The 23,411-nt window shown below is 39.3% G+C and overlaps 2 protein-coding genes across 2 annotated transcripts; both read right to left on the minus strand.

Annotated features, from left to right (window-relative positions):
* Positions 1–294: 294 nt before the first annotated feature.
* Positions 295–14,549, minus strand: LOC101160712 (carboxypeptidase E). The gene is made up of 10 exons (XM_011476912.4): positions 14,146–14,549; positions 7,408–7,604; positions 7,144–7,311; positions 6,904–7,021; positions 6,378–6,560; positions 3,692–3,831; positions 2,846–2,945; positions 2,471–2,589; positions 1,361–1,475; positions 295–1,127 (listed from the first exon to the last, which is right to left on the minus strand). Exons 1-9 carry the CDS (start codon positions 14,378–14,380, stop codon positions 1,377–1,379), a joined length of 1,359 nt encoding a protein of 452 aa, XP_011475214.2. The 5' UTR covers positions 14,381–14,549; the 3' UTR covers positions 295–1,127; positions 1,361–1,376.
* A 2,830-nt stretch (positions 14,550–17,379) lies between these two features.
* LOC144994194 (methylsterol monooxygenase 1) lies at positions 17,380–22,711 on the minus strand. Its single transcript, XM_078951087.1, has 6 exons — positions 22,605–22,711; positions 21,748–22,029; positions 21,510–21,658; positions 20,821–20,947; positions 20,545–20,699; positions 17,380–18,154 (listed from the first exon to the last, which is right to left on the minus strand). Exons 2-6 carry the CDS (start codon positions 22,000–22,002, stop codon positions 17,965–17,967), a joined length of 876 nt encoding a protein of 291 aa, XP_078807213.1. The 5' UTR covers positions 22,003–22,029; positions 22,605–22,711; the 3' UTR covers positions 17,380–17,964.
* Positions 22,712–23,411: the final 700 nt, after the last annotated feature.

The following is a 23,411-nucleotide window of genomic DNA, read 5'->3' on the forward strand; positions in this document are numbered from 1 at the left end:
TTATATGTGTTTTTCTGCCACCTAGTGGTCAATGTTAAACATTTCTAAAAATGTTGAAACTGAGAAAAAATGTTTCTTTATCAATATAATGCTTTATTTTATCAGTGAATTTCAGTCTTGTAAGATTTTATAACATATTTTGAACAGTTTAGAAGACAGATAGTTTAAGGAAAAACCATTTTAAAAAATCACTATGAACAACACACGTGTGTTAATTCAATGGAGAGTTTAAATGGTAGCATACAATAATAAATATAGAAATGGTTCAACTTAAAAGAAAGGCACTGATACCAGTTTGACAACATAAAGGGGGGAATTTTATTGATCAGGCCATTCATGACACTTAAAAAGTTTCTTTCTCTGTACATTCATTTCTGGAGGTCCAGTTTTGTTAAACTGCATCCACAGCATTTTTTTTAGGTTAAGAATAGAGTTTTACAATAATTCATCTCTAAAAAGCAATTTCTCTGACACTTCCTTACATGCATGTGCAGTGAACTAACAGAGGTCAGTCTGACAAGACGTTTCTATTTGCGTTAAGGGAACCAAATTAGCGATATATTTCTTGCTGTACCTAAGTCATAAATACATTAAATATTATATTCATTCTTGTGCTAAACTCAAAGCTGTGCTGCTGTTTAAAAAAATCTCAACATCACTAACAGATGAGGGAAATGAGCCGGCCTTTATGGACTGCATACAATATAATGTGTACAGTTATATTACAGTGTTTCTAATGTCCCTGATTATATCAGAACTATAGTGTTGTTGCTTTTTTTTTAAATTATATTACAGTACAGTAACATAAAATTTTCACACACTGTGATTAAAGATGATAGGAGGAGAGACGTTTTGTGTGCAGTAACTTTCTGTGTGTGTGTGTACTAAAGACCGGAAAAACAGAGACATTTAAAACAGGAAGAAATAAAATCATGGTTTCTCATAAACAGAGCCATGTAAACAGCTTCTCTAATTACGCCATCATTCACCGGTTATATAGATAGGTGCCATGGTTACCAATCACGTGTACAACAAAAGAACACAATGCCACGGAAGTCAACAGCAGCCACACCGCCACCCGCTCGCCTCTTGCTTGTCTTTCACTGCGTGCAGAACATTCAGACCATCTACAGGAGTTGTGAGGCAAAGAAGATAATCAAAGGTGTGATCGAAAAACAACTGGAAAGAGATGATATTTTGTATATATTTTGTATATATATATATATATATATATATATATATATATATATATATATATATATATATATATATATATATATATATATATATATATATATCCTCTTTAGAGTGGACGGGCACACAGAATGGGTTTTCTACATCGATGTGCGAATGGTCGGACCGTTGAGACAGACGCTCTAGAAGTTTAGTGTCTCTGACATCATCTTCCACCAGTCCATCAGCTCCTCCCGCTCCTCCTCCTTCCTCTCCATCAATGACTCCAGCTCGAAGTCTACCTGTAGGTGCACATGGAAAGAACACAAATGAAAGCAGAAGATTGGGAAAGATTGATATGGCAAACAAAACTGGTTATTTTAAATGCAATAAAAAAAATACAGAGTTTCTCATGGAAATGTAAAATGCAACTATACGACTTCATGAACATATGTAAGAACTGTGTGCACACTTCTTAAAACTATTTGATGCTGCTTTGATCTAATATCTGATTGAGAAACTTTAGAGATTTGAATTTAATATGAACGCTTTGACTCCTGTTGATGCCATTCTGCATTGAACCACTTAAGCTCAAAAATGTCCTTACTTCAAAGCACAAACACAGGTGATTTTCTTTTTCTTCACAGCTAGAAATTAATTCAGACGTCGAGGGATTAATAAAATAATTATTTCCATTCCTGTTTAACTCCTTACAAATATTTTTTAATTCTTTATTTAGGTTGCATAAATATCTGCAGAAAAAATGTCTTTCTATATCAAGTGTTTTTATGAGAAATTATGATTTACAAATAATTGCATCTCTGTGGCACCAAGTCACAGCTTCCTCGTACACTGCTGAATAATTCCAAAAGGTTCACAACATTCCCCAAATATGTGAAATATATGGAACAGAGAGTTGATTGTATACCATCTGGGACCCAAACTCAAAGTGACTGCTCACAAAAATGGAGAGGTCTCCAAAACCATCTAAGATCTTCTACTTCTTCTATTTTTAACTATTCATGAGAGCAAAAGCAGTACATTCAGAAATGTACTGTCTGTACTTCAGAAAATTTTCTTTTTTTTATAACCTGTGGTGCATTCAAATATTTGTTTCTTACATAAAATGTAGGAAATGTTAACTTTTGGTTATGCATGCAATTACTAGGATTCATACATTTGTTCATCCTTCTGTGTTTTAAAGTTTTATGCATAAATTGCACATAGATCATATCTGTTCTCATGTTGGACGGTTTAAGTTACTGTTAGTTAGATCTGTTGTCTGTGTGTGTCTTACCCGAGCTGCAGGGCTGTAGGGGACAGCCACCTTCTTGATGACAGTCAGGTATCCTGGTGCAGTGGCTGCTACTTTGTAGTTTCCTGGAGCCAAAATGCGCCAGTAGTCTCCATCTTTGGCTGCAATATAAACATTACATGCTGCTCAACTTTGGAAAAAGACATACAAGGAGTTGATCATTGCTTGGGTTTCATGTACAATAATACTTAGAATTTACTGTATTGTGCAAAGGAACTCGACTGAGAGAATGTAGTATCAGCTGTGTCCACAAGAGGGAGCCACTGAAACGTTAATTATTTTACAGGAAAAGCAGACACCATTGTGGAGTTTGCAGTGGTGTCAGGGTTATGGGAATTCTCTTCTGAATGGAAATACCTGAGGTGATGTCATGGTCTATGCCCTCCACAGAGATGGTGGCATTGGAAATGGGGTTTCCCTGCAGATCACGGACAAAGCCCTTCACGCCACGGTGAACCTGGACACACAAACAGACACACACACAAGTAGAATTACTGTAACACTTGGGGTAGAAAATGATGTGTGATATAATTTGGGTTACAGAATTGTGATATTAAAAGATGGATTAAAAGATGCTGCATTTATTAAAAGTACTGACTAAATAAACTATTTATCAATTTTCTTCAGTATTTTTCTCAACCAACACCTTTCAATAGATTTTATCAAGCAAAGTTACTCTTGTTTACTTATATCACTAGTTATGTAAAGTTTTTACCATACCCAAACAAAATTGGTTTTAAATGCAAATTTTAAATTTGAATCATTATTTGTTGGATCAAAATATAAAAAGAATTCAAGCTGATCTAGTGTTTTGCCAGTGATACACTGACCTACTGTTTTTCATTCTGTCTGTGGTTAAATGTTGAAATGGGAAATCATGAAAACCCAGTAACAACTGTAAAATACAGATAAGGCTTCATAATCTAGCAGCAGAACATTTATTTTTGCTTAAAAATTAAGGATATCTTACTTGTATACCTCTCAATTAGTATTAGATATCATGTAGCCGCTTAACTCAAGGTAAATACTGTACAAGTTATAGAAAAATAAAGATAATTCAGTGTTACACACACACTGTCTTTGACACATGGAGGCTTTTCCCTCAATTGTCATTTTCATTTCCACCATCAGCATAACCTCCAGAGGTTTTTCGCTTTGCACAAAAAACACAGGAGCTGTTTAAACTTCCAGATCTCTGCTGACCTGCTCGATGTAGTTGACGAGGGAGTTGCGGTTCTGCTCCCAGTAGGTCTTCAGCGTGTCTTCACTGGGGAACTTGTCGCAGCTGAGCTCCAGAGTGATCTCAAAGCAGTTGCTGCTGAGGTAATTGAAGTCTTGCATACCTGGGGGTGGGGTGGGGTGGGGGGGCAATGAAAGAGACAGCAGAAAGCCTTAATAAAAGATTTGCAGGAACAACCCTTTTGATTTTAGAGCAAAAGGTCACTGAAAAAAAATCTAAACATGCAATTTGCTGTTTTCAAAAAGCCCCCTAATTTTAATGGATTTTACTACATTAGTTTCTGTCCTGAGCTAATCAACCATATATGTAGACATATTTAAGATGGAGAAATACAAGCTAATGTCTCATAATACCAAATATATAATAGAGTTAATCGAAACTTTGCTCCTTACGAGAATCTTAAGAGCCTTCAAATGTCACTGAACAGCCTTCTCATTTAGTGAATTAACACTTATTTCTTCCATTCACTTTTTACTTTGAGTTTAAAAATGAATCTAAAATGCCAAAATGGAAAAAAATGTGATTATTTGTCACTGGTTTTATTATCTCAGTGAGGGATTTTTTTCCTTTTTCCGCTGTAGTTTTGAACATGCCCGCTGTGCCGACGTAGGTCATCTCTACGTGCTTTTAATCTGAAGAAAACAAGAACTTGCCATTTTGGCCGCACACTTACAAGATGAGGAAGCTACTGAAGTTGAAACAGTATTTTAAAACTTAAATGAAGTACTTTGAAATCACTTAAGCTGACTAAAAATACAACTGGGTTCGCCAGTTTTACAGTAAAAGGCCTAAATATTGAATTTGAAATTTGTCATCCTCCTCCCTTTAAAAAGTTTTAACAAAAAAGATGCACACTATTGTTGTAACATTTTCTTATTTAAATTGTTTAGAGTGCAGAAGTGAAAAACTGACGAGGGGTTTTATTTTTTGACAAATTAAAATTTAAAGTAAACATTGAACACTGAAACCTGCTGTGTATATACAGTGGTGGACAAAATTGTTGGTACCCCTCAGTTAAAGAAAGAAAGTCCACAATGCTCACTGAAATGACTTGAAACGTTCAAAAGTAACAATAAATTAAAATTTATTGAAAATTAAACAATAAAAGTAAGCCATTACTTTTGAGTTGGTGATTAACAGAAATATTTAAAAAATAAAAACTAATGAAATAGGGCTGGACAAAAATGATGGTACCCATAACTTAATATTTTGTTGCACAACCTCTTGAGGCAATCACTGCAATTAAACGGTTTCTGTATTTGTCAATGAGGCTTCTGCACCTGTCCACAGGTATTTTGGCCCACTCCTCATGAGAAAACTGCTCCAGTTGTCTCAGGTTTGACGGGTGTCTTCTCCAAATGGCATGTTTCAGCTCCTTCCACAGATGTTCAATAGGATTCAGATCTGGGCTCATTGAAGGCCACTTCAGAATAGTCCAACACTTTTCTCTTAGCCATTCTTGGGGGTTTATGGCTGTGTGTTTTGGATCCTTGTCCTGTTGGAAGACCCATGACCTGAGACTGAGACCAAGCTTTTTGACACTAGGCTGCACATTTCTATCCAGAATGCCTTGATAATCTTGAGATTTCATTTGACCTTGCACAACTTCAAGACACCCTGTGCCAGATGCAGCAAAGCAGCCCCAAAACAGAACTGAGCCTCCTCCATGTTTCACAGTAGGGACAGTGTTCTTTTTGTTGTATGCTTCATTTTTGAGTCTACCAACATAGAGCTGATGTGCCTTACCAAAAAGCTCCAGTTTTGTCTCATCTGTCCAAAGGACATTTTCCCAGAATGCATTTTTGCAAATTCCAGTCTGGCTTTTTTATGATTACCTTTCTACAGTGGTGTCCTCCTTGGCCGTCTCCCATGAAGTCCACTCTGGCTCAAACAACGACGAGTGGTGGGATCTGACACTGATGTACCTTGATAGGAGTTCACCTTTAATGTCTTTGGAGGTTGTTCTGGGCTCTTTGGATACAGTTCCAACTATCCGTCTCCTCAATTTGTCATCAATTTTCCTCTTCCGGCCACGTCCAGGAAGGTTGGCTACTGTCCCGTGGGTCTTAAACTTCTGAATAATATGTGCCACTGTCGTCACAGGAACTTCAAGCTGCTTAGAGATGGTTTTATAGCCTTTACCTTTAGGGTGGTTCTATAAATTTGTTTCTAACGTCCTGGGACAATTCTCTCCTTGGCTTTCTGTTGTCCATGTTCAGTGTGGTACACACCTTTTCACCAAACAGCAACGTGACTATTTGTCTCCCTTTAAATATGCAGACTGACTGATTATGGGTTTGAAAACAGCTATGATGTCAATTAAAGGACATACCTGAGTTCATCATGACCCCCTGGGCAATTAGTTCTCAGTCTTTTATGGAGGTACCATCATTTTTGTCCAGCCCTATTTCAATATTTTTTTTATTTTAAATAATTCTGTTAATTAACAACTCAACAGTAATGGCTGATTTTGATTATTTAATTTTCAATAAATTTTAGTATATTGTTACTTTTGAACGTTTCAAGTCCTTTCAGTGAGCATTGTGGACTTTCTTTCTTTAACTTAGGGGTACCAACAATTTTGTCCACCACTGTATATATATATATATATGTATCCCTCCGATGAAGAGGATGAAGTGTTTTTATCACCTCCAGGCACACTGTACCACGCTCCGCCATTAGTGATGCCATCCTTGAAGCTGGAGTCGTCGTCATTCTTCCGGCAGGGGGGCCGCTGAGGGTCAGACATGACAGGGTTGTACATGGAATATGCTTTAGCCAGAGACTTGAAGGTCACATCATCTGGACTAGCACTGTACTCGTGGGTGGATCCTTCAGGGAGGAGGAAAGAGAACAAACGAATGCAAAAAATCGTTAGACAATAAGCAAAATCAAAGCCGCTACAGCTGGAGCACATTAGCATTGCACCTTGTTGATGCATGCAGTTTGCTTACTAATAACACTGGGAAGGCTTTTCAGAGCAAAACAATTTGCATGTGGTTCAAATTAAATCCAAACTGGTGGGAAAAAAATCATTTGTATCCACAAAACGAAACAAACATCCTTCAAAGTTGTTTACATATTTAAACAGATAGGGAAACAGCTGTTTATATAGAAATTACTATTTTAAACAAGAAACAGACTGTGTTTGATATGCGTTGGTCTGAGTGCGTACCAGTTCTGGTTTCATCATATGGATAGTTGGCTACAACATCTCCTCCATGCAGGTTTGCAGAGAGGACAAAGGGGATGTCCATGATCCAGTGGATTACTGCCTTGGTCTCTGGAGCCAGCTGAAGAAGAAACATTTTTATGATTACCGTACAATATATGATATACAATCATTTTTTATTTTTATTTAGGTGTAAAGACAATGAAATCAGCCGTATCATTTAGTCTCAGTGTGTTGGTGCACCTTTGGGTTTTCATCCACGGCCTTTTTCATGTTCTGTAGCAGGTGGTGGTTGGCTCCGCCCTCTCGCTCGTTGATGTAGACGATGCGGTCCAGGTCAGGGAAGTTCCTGTTCAGGTCGATCCCCTGCGCATTACTGCGCCCCACAAACCAGTCCTTGATCTCTCCAGGCTGAGCAGCAGAACGGAAAGCCAAAAGTTACAGGACACAGGCCGCCCGCCGTTCCTGAGCGCAGATAGCAGAGGCAGTCACAAACCCACTGATTACCTGTGACGCCGCCTTCTCAAAGCCATCAGGGTTCATGGAGGGCATCAGGTGGATGCGGGTGTTGTGGATGAGGTCGATGATGGTCTCGTTGCCTTGTTGATACTGGTTGCAGAGATACTGGGCCAGGTAGATGAGCAGCTCTCTCCCCACTGCCTCATTGCCGTGCATGTTGGCAATGTACTTAAACTCCGGCTCACCTGCAGGAAAACAGCAGGCGTTGGTATTTGTAGTTTTGTTTTTTAAGGGTATTTGCTTTAGTACGGAAAAAAAAATGAAAAAAAACAAACAAACAAACACACAAGCCCAAGACGGGGAAGTAAATTCACATTCTTGCCTCAAAAAAAATGACTTTTTTTTGTCATTAAATGTCAAAAATGACAAAGCATGAGTTAGAGTCCAGACATCCTTTTGATTATCTGTTACCTGAAGATTAATAGCTCTCCGGTTTTCTGTGACAACAAAGAATTTCTTTTTCCACAATGACAAAAATAACTTTTTGGAGAGTTTTTTTCACAGTGCGTGCGCTAAAAGGTTTGAGTGATCTGGTTTTGCTTAAAACCTTTACCTGTGCCCAGATTGAGATATTTCCATGTTCTTTTTTTTTCTTGACCACAAACAGTACATTAAACCAATCTCTTCAAGATGTGGGTGATCGTTCAAGATTTGCTACCCATTCCTGTATTTTTGTGTTTTTATTTTTTCTCTCACAGTGTTTGATGTACTTCTGCAGCAAAGCCAGTGACTTCATTCGTTACTAACAGGCTACACACACATAACCCAGTGCACATCTGGCAGTCAGGCTACTCTTAAATGCTGAAGTCTGCCTAATGATTTCAAGACCACACTTAACTTTTTCTGTCAAGATGCATTTTTTAAAATACTTATTCTTTTAAAAAAAGGTGCAGACTTCAATGATGCATTCTGTATTGGCAATTTTTTGAATGCTTAAAAAGAGTTCTATGATTAAATTTGTAAAAATAAAACATCTGAAATGCTTCAGGAGAGCAGCAGAGGTGACGACAACTTATCTGCTGCTGACAAAACTCATCCGTCAGCTGACAGAAACCTCTGCGTTTTATGACAGTTCATCGATAGTGATTTGTTTGGTGACCGGCAGCAGCATCAAGGATAAAGTTGCGCCTCTGAGTAATTTCAGTTGTCGTGGAAACCCTGACAGGAGCAGGTGCTTGGGGAGACAAATTAACTAGAAGATTGAGTAAACACACCATCACCAAAGGGCACAAGCACTCTGTTAGCCATGACATCTCATATTACAGACATATGTGCCACGACCAGAGCTAGATGGTAATAGTGCCTTTCTTCTTTCCTCAAAGCCCAAAGCGCTTTATAGTCACAGATCCATCACTCATTTACAATAGGGATGCCACAATTCTCAGTTTAAAACTGAACGTTATGTTACACTAGGCCAGCACAATTAATTGCAAATTTATCTTTATAACGATTTCAAGCTCTGCAATATCCATATCGCAAAAGTCAGCGAAAATCGCTATAAATGGTAAACCGTAAATATGCTAAAACAAACTTATGGCAACTTGAAATATTTAATGAACTGAATAAATCCCTTTATGCATTTGACCAATCAGATGGAGCACTTTACGCTCCATTTAGCTCAGTCGAGGAAAATCAAGACGTGCATGGATCTAGTCGTCTACAAGTGGATACATCAGAATGGAGTGGAACGGTGAGCTTGCTGCCCACTAACTGTAGCTTGTACATCACAAATACAATCTTTTTCCAACGGCATTTTTTCATCCTGATTCACAACGATGTGAAGAAAGAAATACTCAGAAATGGAATTTGAAGCTCAATTTTCTTTCTATATGTCCTCCCTCATAAGAAAAACGCCACTAAAACATGTTAAAAACACAAAATACACAAATGTCATTGGAATGGGTCTTTAAAAAAGCTGTCCAGGATTCAAAAAATCTCTGTGAGCTGAGATTCCTCAAAATGTTCTAACTCGTCTCATCTGTAGATTTGTAAAATGGGATTTCTATTTCTAACAATTGCATCCCTTTGTGACCTGTCTTTTCCCCCAAAAACAAACAATGGGACTTTCTTTAAAGAAGCTGCACAATAACTAAGTATTTTCTGCTCCTAAGATTGGACATGTGTGGGATAACGTGAAGATAATAACTTTTACTTTTAAATCAATAATCAATTCAGTTTGTAGTTTCTACTACAGTCCCGAGCCGACACTTGTCTATGACTTTGGGGGAAAAAAGTGCCCTGGAGTTGTGCTGCTTGTTGCCACTGAGATCCAAAAGGAATTCAAAATATAGAAAGTTCTGATTGGAGTTTAAAGGAAAAAGCTTTAAGATCAACGTCTTCAGACTGATTGGACATCAGCTGTAGTTGGTGTAGCTGTAGGAAATTTTTAAACAAAACAATAATTTATCATTTTAAATGTTAATCAAAATACCAAAAAGTAGAGGTAGTCAAAGGAGGCCAAAGGAAGAGGGGTGAAAGGTGGATGGGCTTCATCTGATCTATAATAGATGACCTCCAGACTGTGCTTTTTTATCTTCCTTCCTGTTCTGATTCTTAACCTTATCCCTGGTTTGTCAATGTGCTCCACTCTTCTTTCTTCTCCCTCATTTCATGCAACATTTACTGTTTTCTCAATCATCCCTCTGTTGTTTTCTGTCTCTCTTTTTCATCAGCTCCCCCTACATCTCAACAGGAAGAGGCTCTGCGTCCTCGGAGGGAAAAACTTCCAAAAATACACCAAGTTTTATGGGTTAAAACTCTGCCCTCCTCCTCTGCAAGTCCCTCTAATAAAGAACTCGTTCCATTTGAAAGCTACTTTAAATCCAGAACAGAAGACGTCATCCGACATGGTGGTTTCATCCATGTGTTTGGCTAATTTCCTCTGCTCTTCACAGAGGATTATTGTTGTTTCTTCAGTCCGAAAAGATGGGACTTTTATGAGATTGGAAGGAGCAATGTGAGCATTAATTTTTCATCACCTACAGACACAGCCAAAACCATTAGGAGATAGAGTTTCTCCTCATGTTAAAAAAAAGGTTGCAAATACAATTCAGAAGAATTTAGCCCTTGTTCTTTTCAGAGAGGCCCCCAATTTGAGTTCAGATCCCAGCCAGACACGAGAAATAAACGCCTCCTTCCTATGAGAAAAACATCTGGCACAAGGGTGGGCTAACACACTAAAAGACATAATCACTACCATCAAATGTACTATTTTTAATAATGCTTCCTATAAATTAACCCCAGCTGAAATTTCCTTTCATGTTGAGCCTGACCATTTTTAAAAACAGCATCACAATTTGGAGTGAATACACCTTTATGGATACAAGTTTAGGTTTCTACTTTGAACTAGTACTTTACATCGCTTTGAACAGGTGATGCAAATGTAACATTTCCAGGAACTGCATGAGGAAGTGTGTCCTGCTGGGAGTAATCCGTGGAACAGCCATGGTGATCTGTTTGTTTTAGGCCGTCTGACTGCAGCAGTCACCAAAATAATCTCTTTATGGAGAGAACGTGGCTGAGTGTGTAAGTGTTATGTACCACCACACATGCTCTAGAGACTTGGTTTGGAGAAAGACGTCAGTAAAGTATTTTTCTGGTGCAGTTTGACAAAGGCAAAAAATAAATGAAAAGTGAAGTAAATAGTCTTAAAGTGAGTCACTTTAATGAATAAACTCACGTAGTTCTTTGTAGCTTTTAAATCAGTTTCTTAGAATGATGGTGGCCAACACTGTTAAATTTCTAATTTGATTCAATTTAGTATTAAAAGTTCGTTTTTTTAAATTCAGTTTTATTAAATACTCATTCCTTTTTCAAATTTCTATTCCAAAACATTTAAATATTTGGTCATTTGAATTATCAAAAGTTGGAATTTTTAAAATAAAACAATGAATCCTTGCATTAAAGTCTCACTCCAATCATCTTTTGATCTATTGTAAAAATAATGATTATGCTGTTTCCCATCATCCCTTTATTTACACTCTTGCCTTCTAGTTTAAAGCTCCTCATAATCCCAAGATAACATTACCCGTGCAACAAAAATGGCGAGAAATATCAGAGTTATTCAGCCGTACAGTTTTTAGCCAGATATTACTGATTTTATGTTTTGTACAACTAGTGTACCCTGTTGAGACAACTGGGTTGTAACATTGGGCTATATGAATAAAACTGAATTGAATTGAATACCATCTTGGATGAGGAAAACAAAGATGTACATGGATCTATTTGTCTGCACGTGGAAGTATCAGAATAGAGTGGAACTGGGAGCTTGCAGCCCAGAGGCTTTGGCACCTGTGTAGCATCTACAGGCTTTTTCAAATGGCATTTTTTCGACGTATCAGGATTCACAGCGATTTGAATAAAGAAATGCCCAGAAACGCAATTTTAAGCTTTAAATTTTCTTTATACACTGTACTTGTCCTCCATCATCAGAGAAATGCCACAAAAACATGTTTATTAAAAACAAAAAGAATACCATTTTCATTGAAGTGGATCTTTAAAAATGAACTTTTTTTTTTGCCAAAACACTATTATGAAATCTTTTGTGTTTTTGCTTTAATGTAGATGCTAAATGAAGGTAATTTTGGAGCCAAAGTGCTTTGATTCATATTTGCATTAGTAGGTTGTCAAGGGTCTGTTGGAGTTTTTTTACTTTTTCCAAAAACTGTCAAATGAGCCTTTTAAATTAAGAACTTTAATGAGTCTATTACAACAGTTATTTCCCACTCGTATTTTCCACTAAATACTAATGAGTCACCATTGTTCATCTCTGCAGGCAGCTCCCGTGCTGCTGCAGCGTATGACAGATGGTTGTTTACTGAGAGATGCATCTGCTCAGGTCCATCGTCTTCCTGAGCCAGCCAACCAACCGCGAGCCTCCAGTCAGCTCAATGCACTAAGCCGATCTGTTGCCCTGGCAACCGCTATTTCAGCTCCACCTTCGACTACACACATTGCAGAGTCAGACAAATATGGAGAGCACCTAAAAACAGCCACGTTTATTCCACATAGCCTGTCTTCACTCTGTCCATCCATGCAGGGTTTTTTCATCTCTTTTCTAGCACTCTCAGCTAGGTTGTTTTGCTAAACTGAGATTTAAGGTCAGAGAGGGGAGGCACAGCTTTAGAGCAGCAGTTTGTAAACTCATCTGGTAGTAATAAGTGCTCCACATCAGGCTCCACATTGTTACTGTGACTCATGCCTGTGCACGCCCACAAGACTATTACAGGCCTATTTAACATGTACGCTCATTAAACTCTGGGACCACGTGAGCTAAATTGTACCAAGCCTGCGACACACCAATGAAACCACATAAGGAAAACACACCTTTGAGCAAATGTGCAGTATGTTTTACAATCATTCAGAATTTGTTTTTTTTTTTTGTTTTTTTTTGGTCTAATACAAAGAAATGTTATATTTTTGGATTACATTTTATGTAATCCAAAAATATATAAAATACATGGCTTAATAGATAGCAAATAGCAAAAAAATGATTTCTCTATTAGTGTTGGATTCGTATTCATTTGCAGGAACTAAATATGTTTTTAGAGTTTCTCCATGTTTCTTGAATTGAGAGAGCATCAGGCGTGGCACACCTTTGGAAAATGTAAAAAAAAACAAAAAAATGAAACCTGCCAATGAAATCAAAAATAAAACAGCAAAAAAGTGGAACATATGACAAAAGATACATTCGTAGGTTCTTTTTTTTTAGTAATCAGACATAAGAGTCATTCCAAAAAGATGACAAACACAAACAAGCCAAGTGAAATACATCAGCTGCATTTCAGTTTAATATGAGATCCTTATGAACAGTGCAAACAAATGATTTTTGCTTATTTGGATATAAACCCATTGTAAAATATGATTTGACACTTCTGCTGCAGCAGTCTGTGCTCTTTTGGCAGATTTTATAAAAGTGAAATAGAATCTTCCTCACTGCACAGGTTTAACCCTTGTGCTATCCTATGACCCCACCCTTACATTGACGTGTTCTCCCCACCATGACAAAGGTGGATAAAGGTAAGATCACAAATCATTGAAGAAAAAAGGTTCAGCCCACTGTCTTGTGGGGTCTAGATGACCCAACTCCCAATGTTAAAGTGCCTAGGATAGCACAAGGGTTAAGGAACAGGAAAAGGCAGCATATCTGAAAAAAACGCTCTATCTGTAATGTGTGTTTTTGGAGCCATAGAAATCCAAAATTCAAGTGAGATTGGTAGATTTTTATTCTGTTTTCTAAACGCATAGTGATTGAATATTGTATAGACTCCAGAGTGTTAAACCCCATTTTTAGAGGTCTAAGCCTTTCATGTTTTTGGATGCAGCGTCTCTTCTGAAAGGCAGCTGAGACCTGATCCAACACCTTAAGGGGTTTCCTCGGGATCACGACTGAGCAGATTCTTATCAGGCAGCAAAATGGCGGCCTGGCGTTGCTGATGATACCACAATCTATCATCGAGAATTTTAGGAAGTCATGCGGGAGGCCCTGCAGCCCCCTCGTTTAACTCACACCTGCACCCATCTTCTAATATCAGTTTATCAATAAGCTCAAATTAATAAAAATTACGCATCAGGAGTTTCTACCTGATGGGTTTTTGTGTGATAAAAACGGAGGGATGTTGGATTCTTACCACTCTGACACAAAAAAAGGGTTTTAAAAAATGCCTAGGATATGGGATGAGGTGTACATCCACTGTGCTATAGAGTAGACTTGATGCGTAAACTGACCAGGCTCGTGCGTTCCGGGGTTGTCGGTCATCTCCAGCACCAGCAGCTCGCGGCCCTCAAAGCTCTCTCCAGTGGTGTAGATGCGGGTGACGGTCGGACACTGCAACCACACCGACACCAGCGCTTTCCGCAGCTCGTCATAGCGATGGTACTCGAAGGAGATCTCCCCGTCGGAAGCGGCTGCGCGTGTCAGCGCAACCACCGCAGCTCCAAATAATAAAAGGAAGGCTTTCATGTTTGGTTCGCCCTCGTTTGTGCGCCTCTCTGGTCGATGCTGCTTCCCAAGCTTTGGCTCTGTCTGTTCTCCAGCCTCGCTCTAGGCTATAAATATCGTTCCTCTGCCTCCCTCTCTCTGTGAGTGTGATGCGACGGTGTACCTGAGCGCAGTCCGATCCTGCGTCAAGCCAGGCACATTCACACTTCCGGGCACAGCTTAAATAAAATAAGAGCCTTTTTTCCCCAGCAATGAAAATTTGCATTTACATAAAAAGCTATTTTTATGCATGATTAAAAACATTGTCAAACTCACATAAAGATGTGCATATATATTACATTTTATTAAAGACATTCCCACAAATAGAAAAGAATAGAATATAAACTCAAAACCGACTTGCTGATTGCGTTCATAATAACACTATTCCCGAAAAACAATAAAAATCATAAAACAGTTAAAACATTAAAGTAATACAATCTCTTAATTAAAAATGCAAAAAACATGTAATATTCAACAATAAAAATCAAATACAATAAAACCATAAAACATTCAAAAGATAAAAATTCAGTGAGGAAAAAAAAATTTTAAGCTCTGTCAGGGAGCTGTATGGTTATGATTACTCTAATCTTATAATTTGTTGTCATGTTCATGAAAAATGTTATTGCGTTTTAATTATTACTTTCAGCTCCAGTGACTGATTCAATTTAAATCTGAAGCTTAGTTGGCAAATTCTGTAGTTACAAAATCTGTAAGGCAAGGCAGATGACAGTTCAATATTTCATCTTGACCATGTAAAGATCATAATGTTGAGGCACAAAACTAAAACCTGTTGCAAATAAGATGAATTTGAGGTTCCATTGGGATCAACACTGACATTAACTGTTAGAATTTTTAAGCAAATGAGTAAACAAAGGATGGTTTACACTATTTTTGCATGTGAGGCACACCACATTTACAGATTTACAGCCTTAGTCTGTGTAGAATCTTATATATTGAGTATTATCAGGTGGTAAATATGTAAATAACTGAACTTGAGTCATCATTTATTATAGAAGATGTTGAGAAGAGGTGAGATGTCCCCATACAGATGCCATCCCCACCGGAAGAACATTGCAAATTAAAACCTGGAAAAAGTAAAAATTTTATTCTGAGTAATGATATGTAAAGCACTAACGTAGTAATTTAATAACTCATTTTATGGCATGAAGGAATACTACAGGTTTATATGCGTCTTCATTTTCCTCGTCTGAGCCGGCATCAACATCAGCCGGCTCAAAACTCTATGCCTGGATAGCTCCAATATAACAAAATGAGGAAATCTCGCGATTTGCCATAATAATGATCAATATTGCGATAACAATATAACTTGCGACACCTTAATCAATAGCAAAACAACCATAAGCATAATTTCTTTTTCACTGAAACAGTTTAATTGTTTAAACAGTTTAGGTGTCTACATTGAAGGCGAGCATCTAATTTAGAAGGGTTCCATTCAATTGGTCAACAACTTGAAGGGGTCCATCTGATTGGTCAAATGCATAAATGGATTCATTTGGATTTATTTGATTAGTTAATTACTTCAAGCACCCATAAGATTGTTTTAGCACATTTAAGGTAACTTTCACCGTCTTTTGCTATAGACGTTGCACATCTTGATATCGCGATAACGTTAAATTAGCGATTTATTGTGCAGGCCTAAACAGCATATTCATAATTAAAAGACCACTGTGACACACACAGTGAGAGGGAGACAGTCACTTTGTTATCTGTTTCACGGCCCCCAGACTGGGTGGGGCGGGCCAGCAGCTGCTACCAGGGCATTGGTGCCATCCCGGGGGTTCCTGCGCCCTTGACCTTGCAGCTCTTTTCCACGCAGTGAGGAGTCCACAACATCTGAGCTGAGTGGAGCCGGTGCCCCTTCCTGGGCACACCAGGGCACCCCAAGTCCTCAGGCTCACTGTTCCCTGGCCCTGTCTGGGGCCTCTGCTGGTCGCCAGTGTCCGCCTTTCCAATCGGGCGGTCAGTTTCTTCCGCTCCCCCCAGTTTGTCCTCGGTGGGGCTGGCAGACAGGTTGCTTGGCTGTGCAGTGTGGGCTGGTCATTGGCCTACCTCTGGAGGTGGGGGGGAGGTGGGGGGGGGGGGCTCAGGGCTCCCAGGCGGTGGCATGCCTTTTATCTGGGCACCAGCGTAGGTCTAATGTGGTCAGGACATTGGGTATGGGCCTGGAGCGCCTTGGGGTGGGTCCATGCCCTGGCAGGGGCTCCGGCTCTGTGCATGCTTGTAATGGCTCCCGGGTCTTTGTCTGATGGTGGGGTTCTTGGATGCCTGGATCGACCACGTTTGCTATGCTGCATACCCCTACCTCCGGGGTGTGGTGTGCTTGGCGTCCTGCCCTTATCCTCCATCTCTAGCATCCCACTCTCTCATCGTCACTATCTTTTCTTCTGTCCAGTCCAACAAAGAATGCATATAAACATAATTATTATCAATCAATCTTACCCTCAAACACAAAAGGGGTTTATACAAATATACATTCTGTTTGTCTGAAGATCCATAAATCCCAATCATAACAGTAAAATCTGTCCAACACAAGAGGCACTCAGCTCTGATCTGCTTGCTCAGCTGTTGGATAAGTTAGAAAGGAAAAAAAAACACTGGGAAAGCTTCTACAATAGATCAAAAGATGATTGCAGTGGCACTTTGAATTGTTAAAATGTATTTGTTTAACTGTTGAAATGGCTGGCATCTACAGCAACCTTCATCAGAACTTTTGCCACTTCCTGTCTGTTGGCGGCTAACTTGACACATCTGGTGAAGCTGCAGGGGTGTGACCTCAGTGCAGCAGCGGATACAGCTCTCACTGTACACCCAGACAGCTGAAGTACATCACCACTCCACCTGAAATATTATCCTACAACACTGTTTGTACCGGCAGTCATGTTCTGTAGGTGTGGACATTTTTCATAACATCAACGGGTCGAGATGCTGTTGGGCCAAACTCGACCAAATATAACAGCTGATTATATTTTATATTTATTTATTTTAATGTTGCAAACACAGAAAAGGAAAAACAACAAAAACAGTCTTTTTTGTTCAAATTTAAAAAGCATTTTGTGATTTTATAGCAATAAAAAAATAGACGAACATTTTGGGAGAGCTATACAAACCAATTCCCCTTCCATCCCACTGTGACTCAAGTTGCATTCTTTGAAAAGCTGCATTTAGTTCAGAAAGTTCTGACTACACTGATAATAAACTGCAGGAAGTTACAACATTTTTGTTACCGTCAACTTAAGGAGAAGTGCTAAAGTGCTGAAACATTCAGAGGTAAACAGGAGCATTTCACAACAGTCATGTGATCAACTTTTTTTTTCATTTGGTGACAAGCCAAAAAAAAAAAAAACATCAGGAAGTTAATCTTTTTTATTTAGTCACCATCTTTTTCCATTCAGGCACAAATGGTTGATGTGAACCTCTAGTCTGATTCAGAACCAAACACACCACTCGATCAGTTTTTGTGCATCTTTGTTGTTTCTGTGCACATCAAGTTGGGTTTGTGTCCTTCTGCCTCCCACAGAGTGAATATAGGAGGAGGTTCGCCTTGTTTACTGCTCCTTCTTGTCTCCTTGCTTCTGCATGTGCTTGTTGTACTGGCTGTCGGTGTTCAACAGCTTATCCCACCAGGTGAAGGTGGAGGCGTAGTTCCCGACGAAGTTCATGTGGTGGAAGTCATGGAAACGGGCGCCAGCGTAGAATGGGATCAAGTGAAGCGGGTTCAGGGGAATGTCGTAGCCACTGAGGGTAGAGATGACAAAAAGTCACAAAAAAGGGAATAATTAACATTAAAGATTTTGTAATTATTCTAATCGAAGAAAAGCATCAATTGTTTTGGGAATCAAAGAGGTGTTCTCCATTGAGTGGTAATGTTATAGAACTATTAAGGTGACGCTACCAAAACAAAAATTTTTTAAAAACAAACACTTTCAATAAGTCCTGTAAATGGTAAAAACTGACAATCATTGATACTTCTAGAAAAGATGTCCTAAGGACAACTGAGTTCTAACGTGATGACGCACAGATGTGCTATTCCACAGAGGATGCAGTTGTGGAGCCGGGAACTACAACTGCGGCCTCACATTGCGACTTGGATAACAGTATAGCTGTACTGAGGTTAATGTTACAGTTTTTTTAGACTGCTTTGAATTGCAAATGCCTGCATGATATCGCAGCTGAATGTGAATGTTTGCAAGGTCAGTCTAAACATACTTTTAGGATATTCTTTCACACAGAAAAAAATCGTTGGATGGTGTTTTTTTTTGTTAAGTTGTCCTGTGCATCTTTTGGTGCTGCAGGGTTCTGGTCTTGTGTTAATTAGAGTAAATAAATACAAAAATATGACTAAAGCTTCAGTATTTATGTTGTAAAAACCTCTTTCAAATTGTACTTTTCCAATTGTGAGTTGAAGTGCCACCAAATGGCAAGTTTGAGGGAATGTTTTTATTGTATTATGGTCATCCTTCAATTTTTTTTTCATTCTTCAGAGGAATAATATGGCGTTTCATGGCTGCCATAAAGTGAAAAGGCGTAAAGACAACTGAGTGGGCGTATTCAGGAACTGAGTGAGGAACCTTACAACCGCGCAGGCGCAATTCTACCTGAGCGACCCCGCATATTACAACTGCAGGCCTGCAACCCTAACTGAGCGGTGAGCCACAGGCCAGTGCCACACTAAGCACTGACCTGCCAAAACTGAGTTGGTTGTGATTTATTTTTTCAGTCATCAATCACAAAATCCATCAAAGTCCTCATCTTCTGCATCTGAAATGAACAGCTGAGCTTAATTTCTATCAAACATTCCAGCTTCGCTTTCGTCATCGTCAGAGTCCGTCTCGTTGCTGTGCGGCTCCAACGAACAGTGCAGGCAGACACGTCAGCCCCAGCTTCAGTTCTACAGTCCAAAAGTGTGGCGTAACTCGTCCGGCCCTGTGACTTGCTGTCACATTTGAACGTTTATCAGAAGAGTTATTGAGGCCAGAAGTCCGAATCTGTGAAGATCTTATTTAACCGAACTGCAGCTGCTCTATTCCCGTGTTCCTCCGCGTAGCTGATCGCTTGCAGTTTAAACTGTGCTTCAAAATCGTGCTTCTTTGCATTTCCAGGGTTTCCAAAACGATTTTGTTCTGCATTATGCTCATATCTGTACCATTGTACTACGGGGGGGTCTCCTTTCACGTCCTCGCCTCTCTCCATACAGTTCTCATGCTGTTCTCTCCAAGATCTTCTTTACCGAAGTCACACAACAACACATTAGGGCTGCTCCGTACATTTTGAAGAAAATGTAAGACTTTCACCTTATGGTTGTGAAAGTACAGTATATAGAAAATATGATAAAAGGCAGGGAGCCGCATGCAGCTCAAGAGCCACCTGTTAACCCCCCCTGCTCTAAAAAATGAAAGTCCCGCCCCGCTGCTTCGCCGGACCTGACATATAAATTTCGGCCAATTAGATCAACCAGAAAGGTTCCTGCCCCCAAGTGACAAACACACACCCCTGAATACCGCCCCCCAAGTTACAAAAACGCCCTCTTAACACTGAGCGCAAATCCAGGTGAGGGCGCAAAGTGGAACTGACCGTGCGGGATCCCCGCTCAGTTAGGATTGAAGGACTGCAGTTGTAAATTGCGGGGTCGCTCGGGTAGAATTGCGCCTGAGCGGTTGTGAGGTTCACTCAGTCGGTTCCTGAATACAAACGCTCAGTTGTCTTTAGGCCCTTTCACTTTATGACAGCCATGAAACGCCATTGAAGTATTCTCTATTTGTATTTTTGTTTATAAGAAAATGCTTTAATCATTTCTTGTAAGGAGTGATTATTTGTATCAATAATAGTACATGTTTAAGGGATAAAGCAACCAAAATTATATTGTCATGTAATTTAAACACAAATAGACATCTATTATTTGTCTCTTTCAATAATGTACTAACATTTCTAGTGTTCCCTGTCGCCCTCTGGTGTCAATCTCATTAATGACAGGTCCATTATCACCTGTGGTGACTGTCACATGACTGGCCGGCCCGCCTACTAACAGATTTGCTTTGTTGACCCGAGAAATCTGAATTATTCAGAAAACAAGTTTCTCTTCCAATCTGTGTAAGCACCTCCACATCACAGCTGTTGTCCTGTCTCACCTGTGCACATCAATGGTCTCCAGCAGGCGGAATGTGACCCAAGCCCACAGCAGGAACACGTGGTTACAGAAGATCATGATGCCAATGAAGAAACCAGCACCCAGGATAATCGTCTCAGCAGGGTGTGCGTATTCCGCTTGCATACCAAATGGAGACTAACAGACACCGGCATGTCAGACATAGGGACTTTATCGTGTTTAATAGTCAACTATTGAGTAAATAATCAAGCCTGAGAGTTCTCTGTTCAAACATTGAACAAACTGAGTGCCTACTCACAGTGAATTCATGGTGAACTTTGTGGATGTATTTGTAGATCCGTCTGTGATGCAGCAGGCGATGGAGGAAATAATGCCAAGTGTCCTCGACAACAGCACAGCCAAAACACTGGGCTAAAAGGTACGGCCTGGAAAACCAAACTCATCGTTAGATAATAAAAGGATGAGATCAAAGCCAAGAGATTAGGATATTGGAACTACGGTGGCCCTGAAGTGCAAATCACACCAACAAATCACTCAATGTAAAACAATTAAATAAGCAAAACAAATAAAAATATAAAAACTTTATATTTTAGAAATCAAAGCAAAATTACACACAACAAAACACAACTGAAACACATTTAGAAACTGGAATGTGATATCGCTGATAGGATGATGAGGATGACGTCTGAAATTCAGCACTCCAGGGCTACCGTATCTAACAGATAAAAAAATGCTTTCTTGAGTATCATTATCATTGCATAAACTGCAAAAACTCTTGAAGTTGGTCACTCAATACAGCAAGAAGTTTACAAGTTTGGTTCATGAAAGAGTAGCTAAACAATGTTCAACATTAGATTCCAGGTAATGACCTGGGTTAAAACCCTTATTATTTACTTTAAAGCCACAGTGCCTACTCTCCTAATTATTTTTTTTTTTGTAAGTTTTTGAAGAACGTTACTAAAAAAGTATTTTGATTCTTTCACTGACCAGCGTGGCATCGAGTCCCAATCATAAGGAATGCTGAAGAATTCAGTGAAGTAATATGTTCCACAGATCAAAGGAAACTGGATACAAAAATGGTTAAAAAGAAGCATTTTGAAGCATCTCCACTGCTTCTCCATAGTCTCTGGTTTGTCCTGCAGGAGAAAACACACACACACATAAACGATCAGACTAAGACCCACAAATCTAAAATATCATCTCGTAAGATAAATAAGACACAAACCTGTTGGATCTTGTATTTTTGCATAAAGGGAACGAACTGGAATAAAAAGCCAGGCAAACATAAAACGAAGTAGACTAACTCATGGACTATAAGTGATCCCCAGGTAGCGATCTGGAACTTGGTGTAGTTGTCCAGCATGTAGTTCCAGGCGTGTTTCAGGGGAGGCTGGAAGGGGTTTTCTGGCAGGACAGCATCGACATACTCCACAGCCAGATAGGCTGAGCTCAGAATGTTAGCGGAGTCGTTCATCGCCATGATGGAGGAGGCAAGGTGACTGTAGCTCTGAAACATCAAAATAAAAGAAGGTCTTATTAGAAAAGATTCATTAGAATAGAGTTTCTTTACCTCCTTGTAACAAAGACACTATTCTTGGAAATGTGACTAAAACACAACCATTTTATTACTTACAAAATAGGATATCTTCGTTTAACCTTTTGAACCCAATATGGTATGAAAAACTTGCTTAGGATATTACTAGTAATAACACACAGCGGATAATATTTGTATTCTTCATTACTGAATTTAAAATACACCAAAATGAACTGCAAGTTCAACTACAATTCATATTTATTAAAACTATATATATTATCAAACAAACACACGTGCCGACCTTTATGACAATACAATGTATTTAAAAAAACGAAGTTGTTGGACTGTGCAGCCAGGCAGACTTTCACACTGGGCTAGCTGACTCTCCCTTTTCTCTCGACAGACAGCGTCAAAATATTGTACTAAAGTGCATTTATTTGATCTTTATCCACAGTTTGTACAACCGAATATCTAAAAGAAAAAACAACCTGGTACCACAAAGTCAAGTCGAGTTCATGTCCTTTAGCCAACAACAACAAAACTCTCACCTTTCCGCAGTACGTCCCGTCTACCTGAGCGCGAGGCCGACGTTCCGTGTGAAGTACAGTAATATGGCGAAGCCTATTGGTCGATATGGGAGAAGGGGGATGTCGTACTGCAGATCGGCGTCGCTGATTGGTCGTCGGTATGGAGTGATGATAGTGAGACTGGAGGCCTTCGCGGTGACAGCCAATCAGAAGGCCGGATTGTTTTCCTAACTGTGGCAGGCTGCAGGAAGGAGGAGATGGGGTGGTGGGGTGTCAGAGCGGAACCTTCGGCCATAGGCTTGAGGAGGATCTGGATACCTCTCCTTCATTTTTATTTCAACGTGTCTTGAAGTCAAAAATAGGTTTTACTGCGTGCTTTGAGTTGCTTGGTTCGTTTTTAAATAAAATAAAAGTCGTGTAAAATGACATTCTGGCTAATGTTTGTAGCACAAATGTCATAAAATAGTAGTGGAGTACATTTATTTAGTAGATTTAACTGAAATAGAGGTAAATGTTCAACATTCTAGTTTACTTCATAAACTACACTTTTTTCTCTAGCTGCTCTTTCCATGCTTTCTTCTCCATCTCTTTTCACAACTGTTGGAAGACAGTTTTGTTAGTCTGGGTTTTTTCCTAACTTTTTGAAAAATGTTTAGGTTAAGCTTTTTTCCAATCAACTTTTGTGAACGTCCTCATAGACTATAACTATTGACTGTGGAACAAAACAGCCCCGCCATGCACGACAAACGAGAGGACACAGTCTGTCAAAACACATGAACAAGACAGCTCAGAGGAGACAGAAGGGGTCCTGCCTCGATATGAACCCAA

This window comes from Oryzias latipes, chromosome 1 (genome assembly GCF_053564925.1).
Source record: "Oryzias latipes strain Hd-rR chromosome 1, Olatipes_Hd-rR_3.1".
Taxonomy (NCBI): Eukaryota; Metazoa; Chordata; class Actinopteri; order Beloniformes; family Adrianichthyidae; genus Oryzias; species Oryzias latipes.

What these genes read in the sequence shown, in the direction of transcription:
- LOC144994194 (XM_078951087.1), bottom strand. Translation starts at nt 22,002, where the DNA reads ATGGCGATGAACGACTCCGCTAACATTCTGAGCTCAGCCTATCTGGCT. An exon ending in TGGGACTCGATGCCACGCTG is followed by an intron (nt 20,948 to 21,509) that starts GTCAGTGAAAGA and finishes TTGGTTTTCCAG; the next exon opens with GCCGTACCTTTTAGCCCAGT. An exon ending in GAGACCATTGATGTGCACAG is followed by an intron (nt 18,155 to 20,544) that starts GTGAGACAGGAC and finishes CTCTACCCTCAG; the next exon opens with TGGCTACGACATTCCCCTGA.
- LOC101160712 (XM_011476912.4), bottom strand. Translation starts at nt 14,380, where the DNA reads ATGAAAGCCTTCCTTTTATTATTTGGAGCTGCGGTGGTTGCGCTGACA. An exon ending in TTGAGAAGGCGGCGTCACAG is followed by an intron (nt 7,312 to 7,407) that starts GTAATCAGTGGG and finishes TCTGCTGCTCAG; the next exon opens with CCTGGAGAGATCAAGGACTG. An exon ending in CCGTGGATGAAAACCCAAAG is followed by an intron (nt 7,022 to 7,143) that starts GTGCACCAACAC and finishes TTTCTTCTTCAG; the next exon opens with CTGGCTCCAGAGACCAAGGC.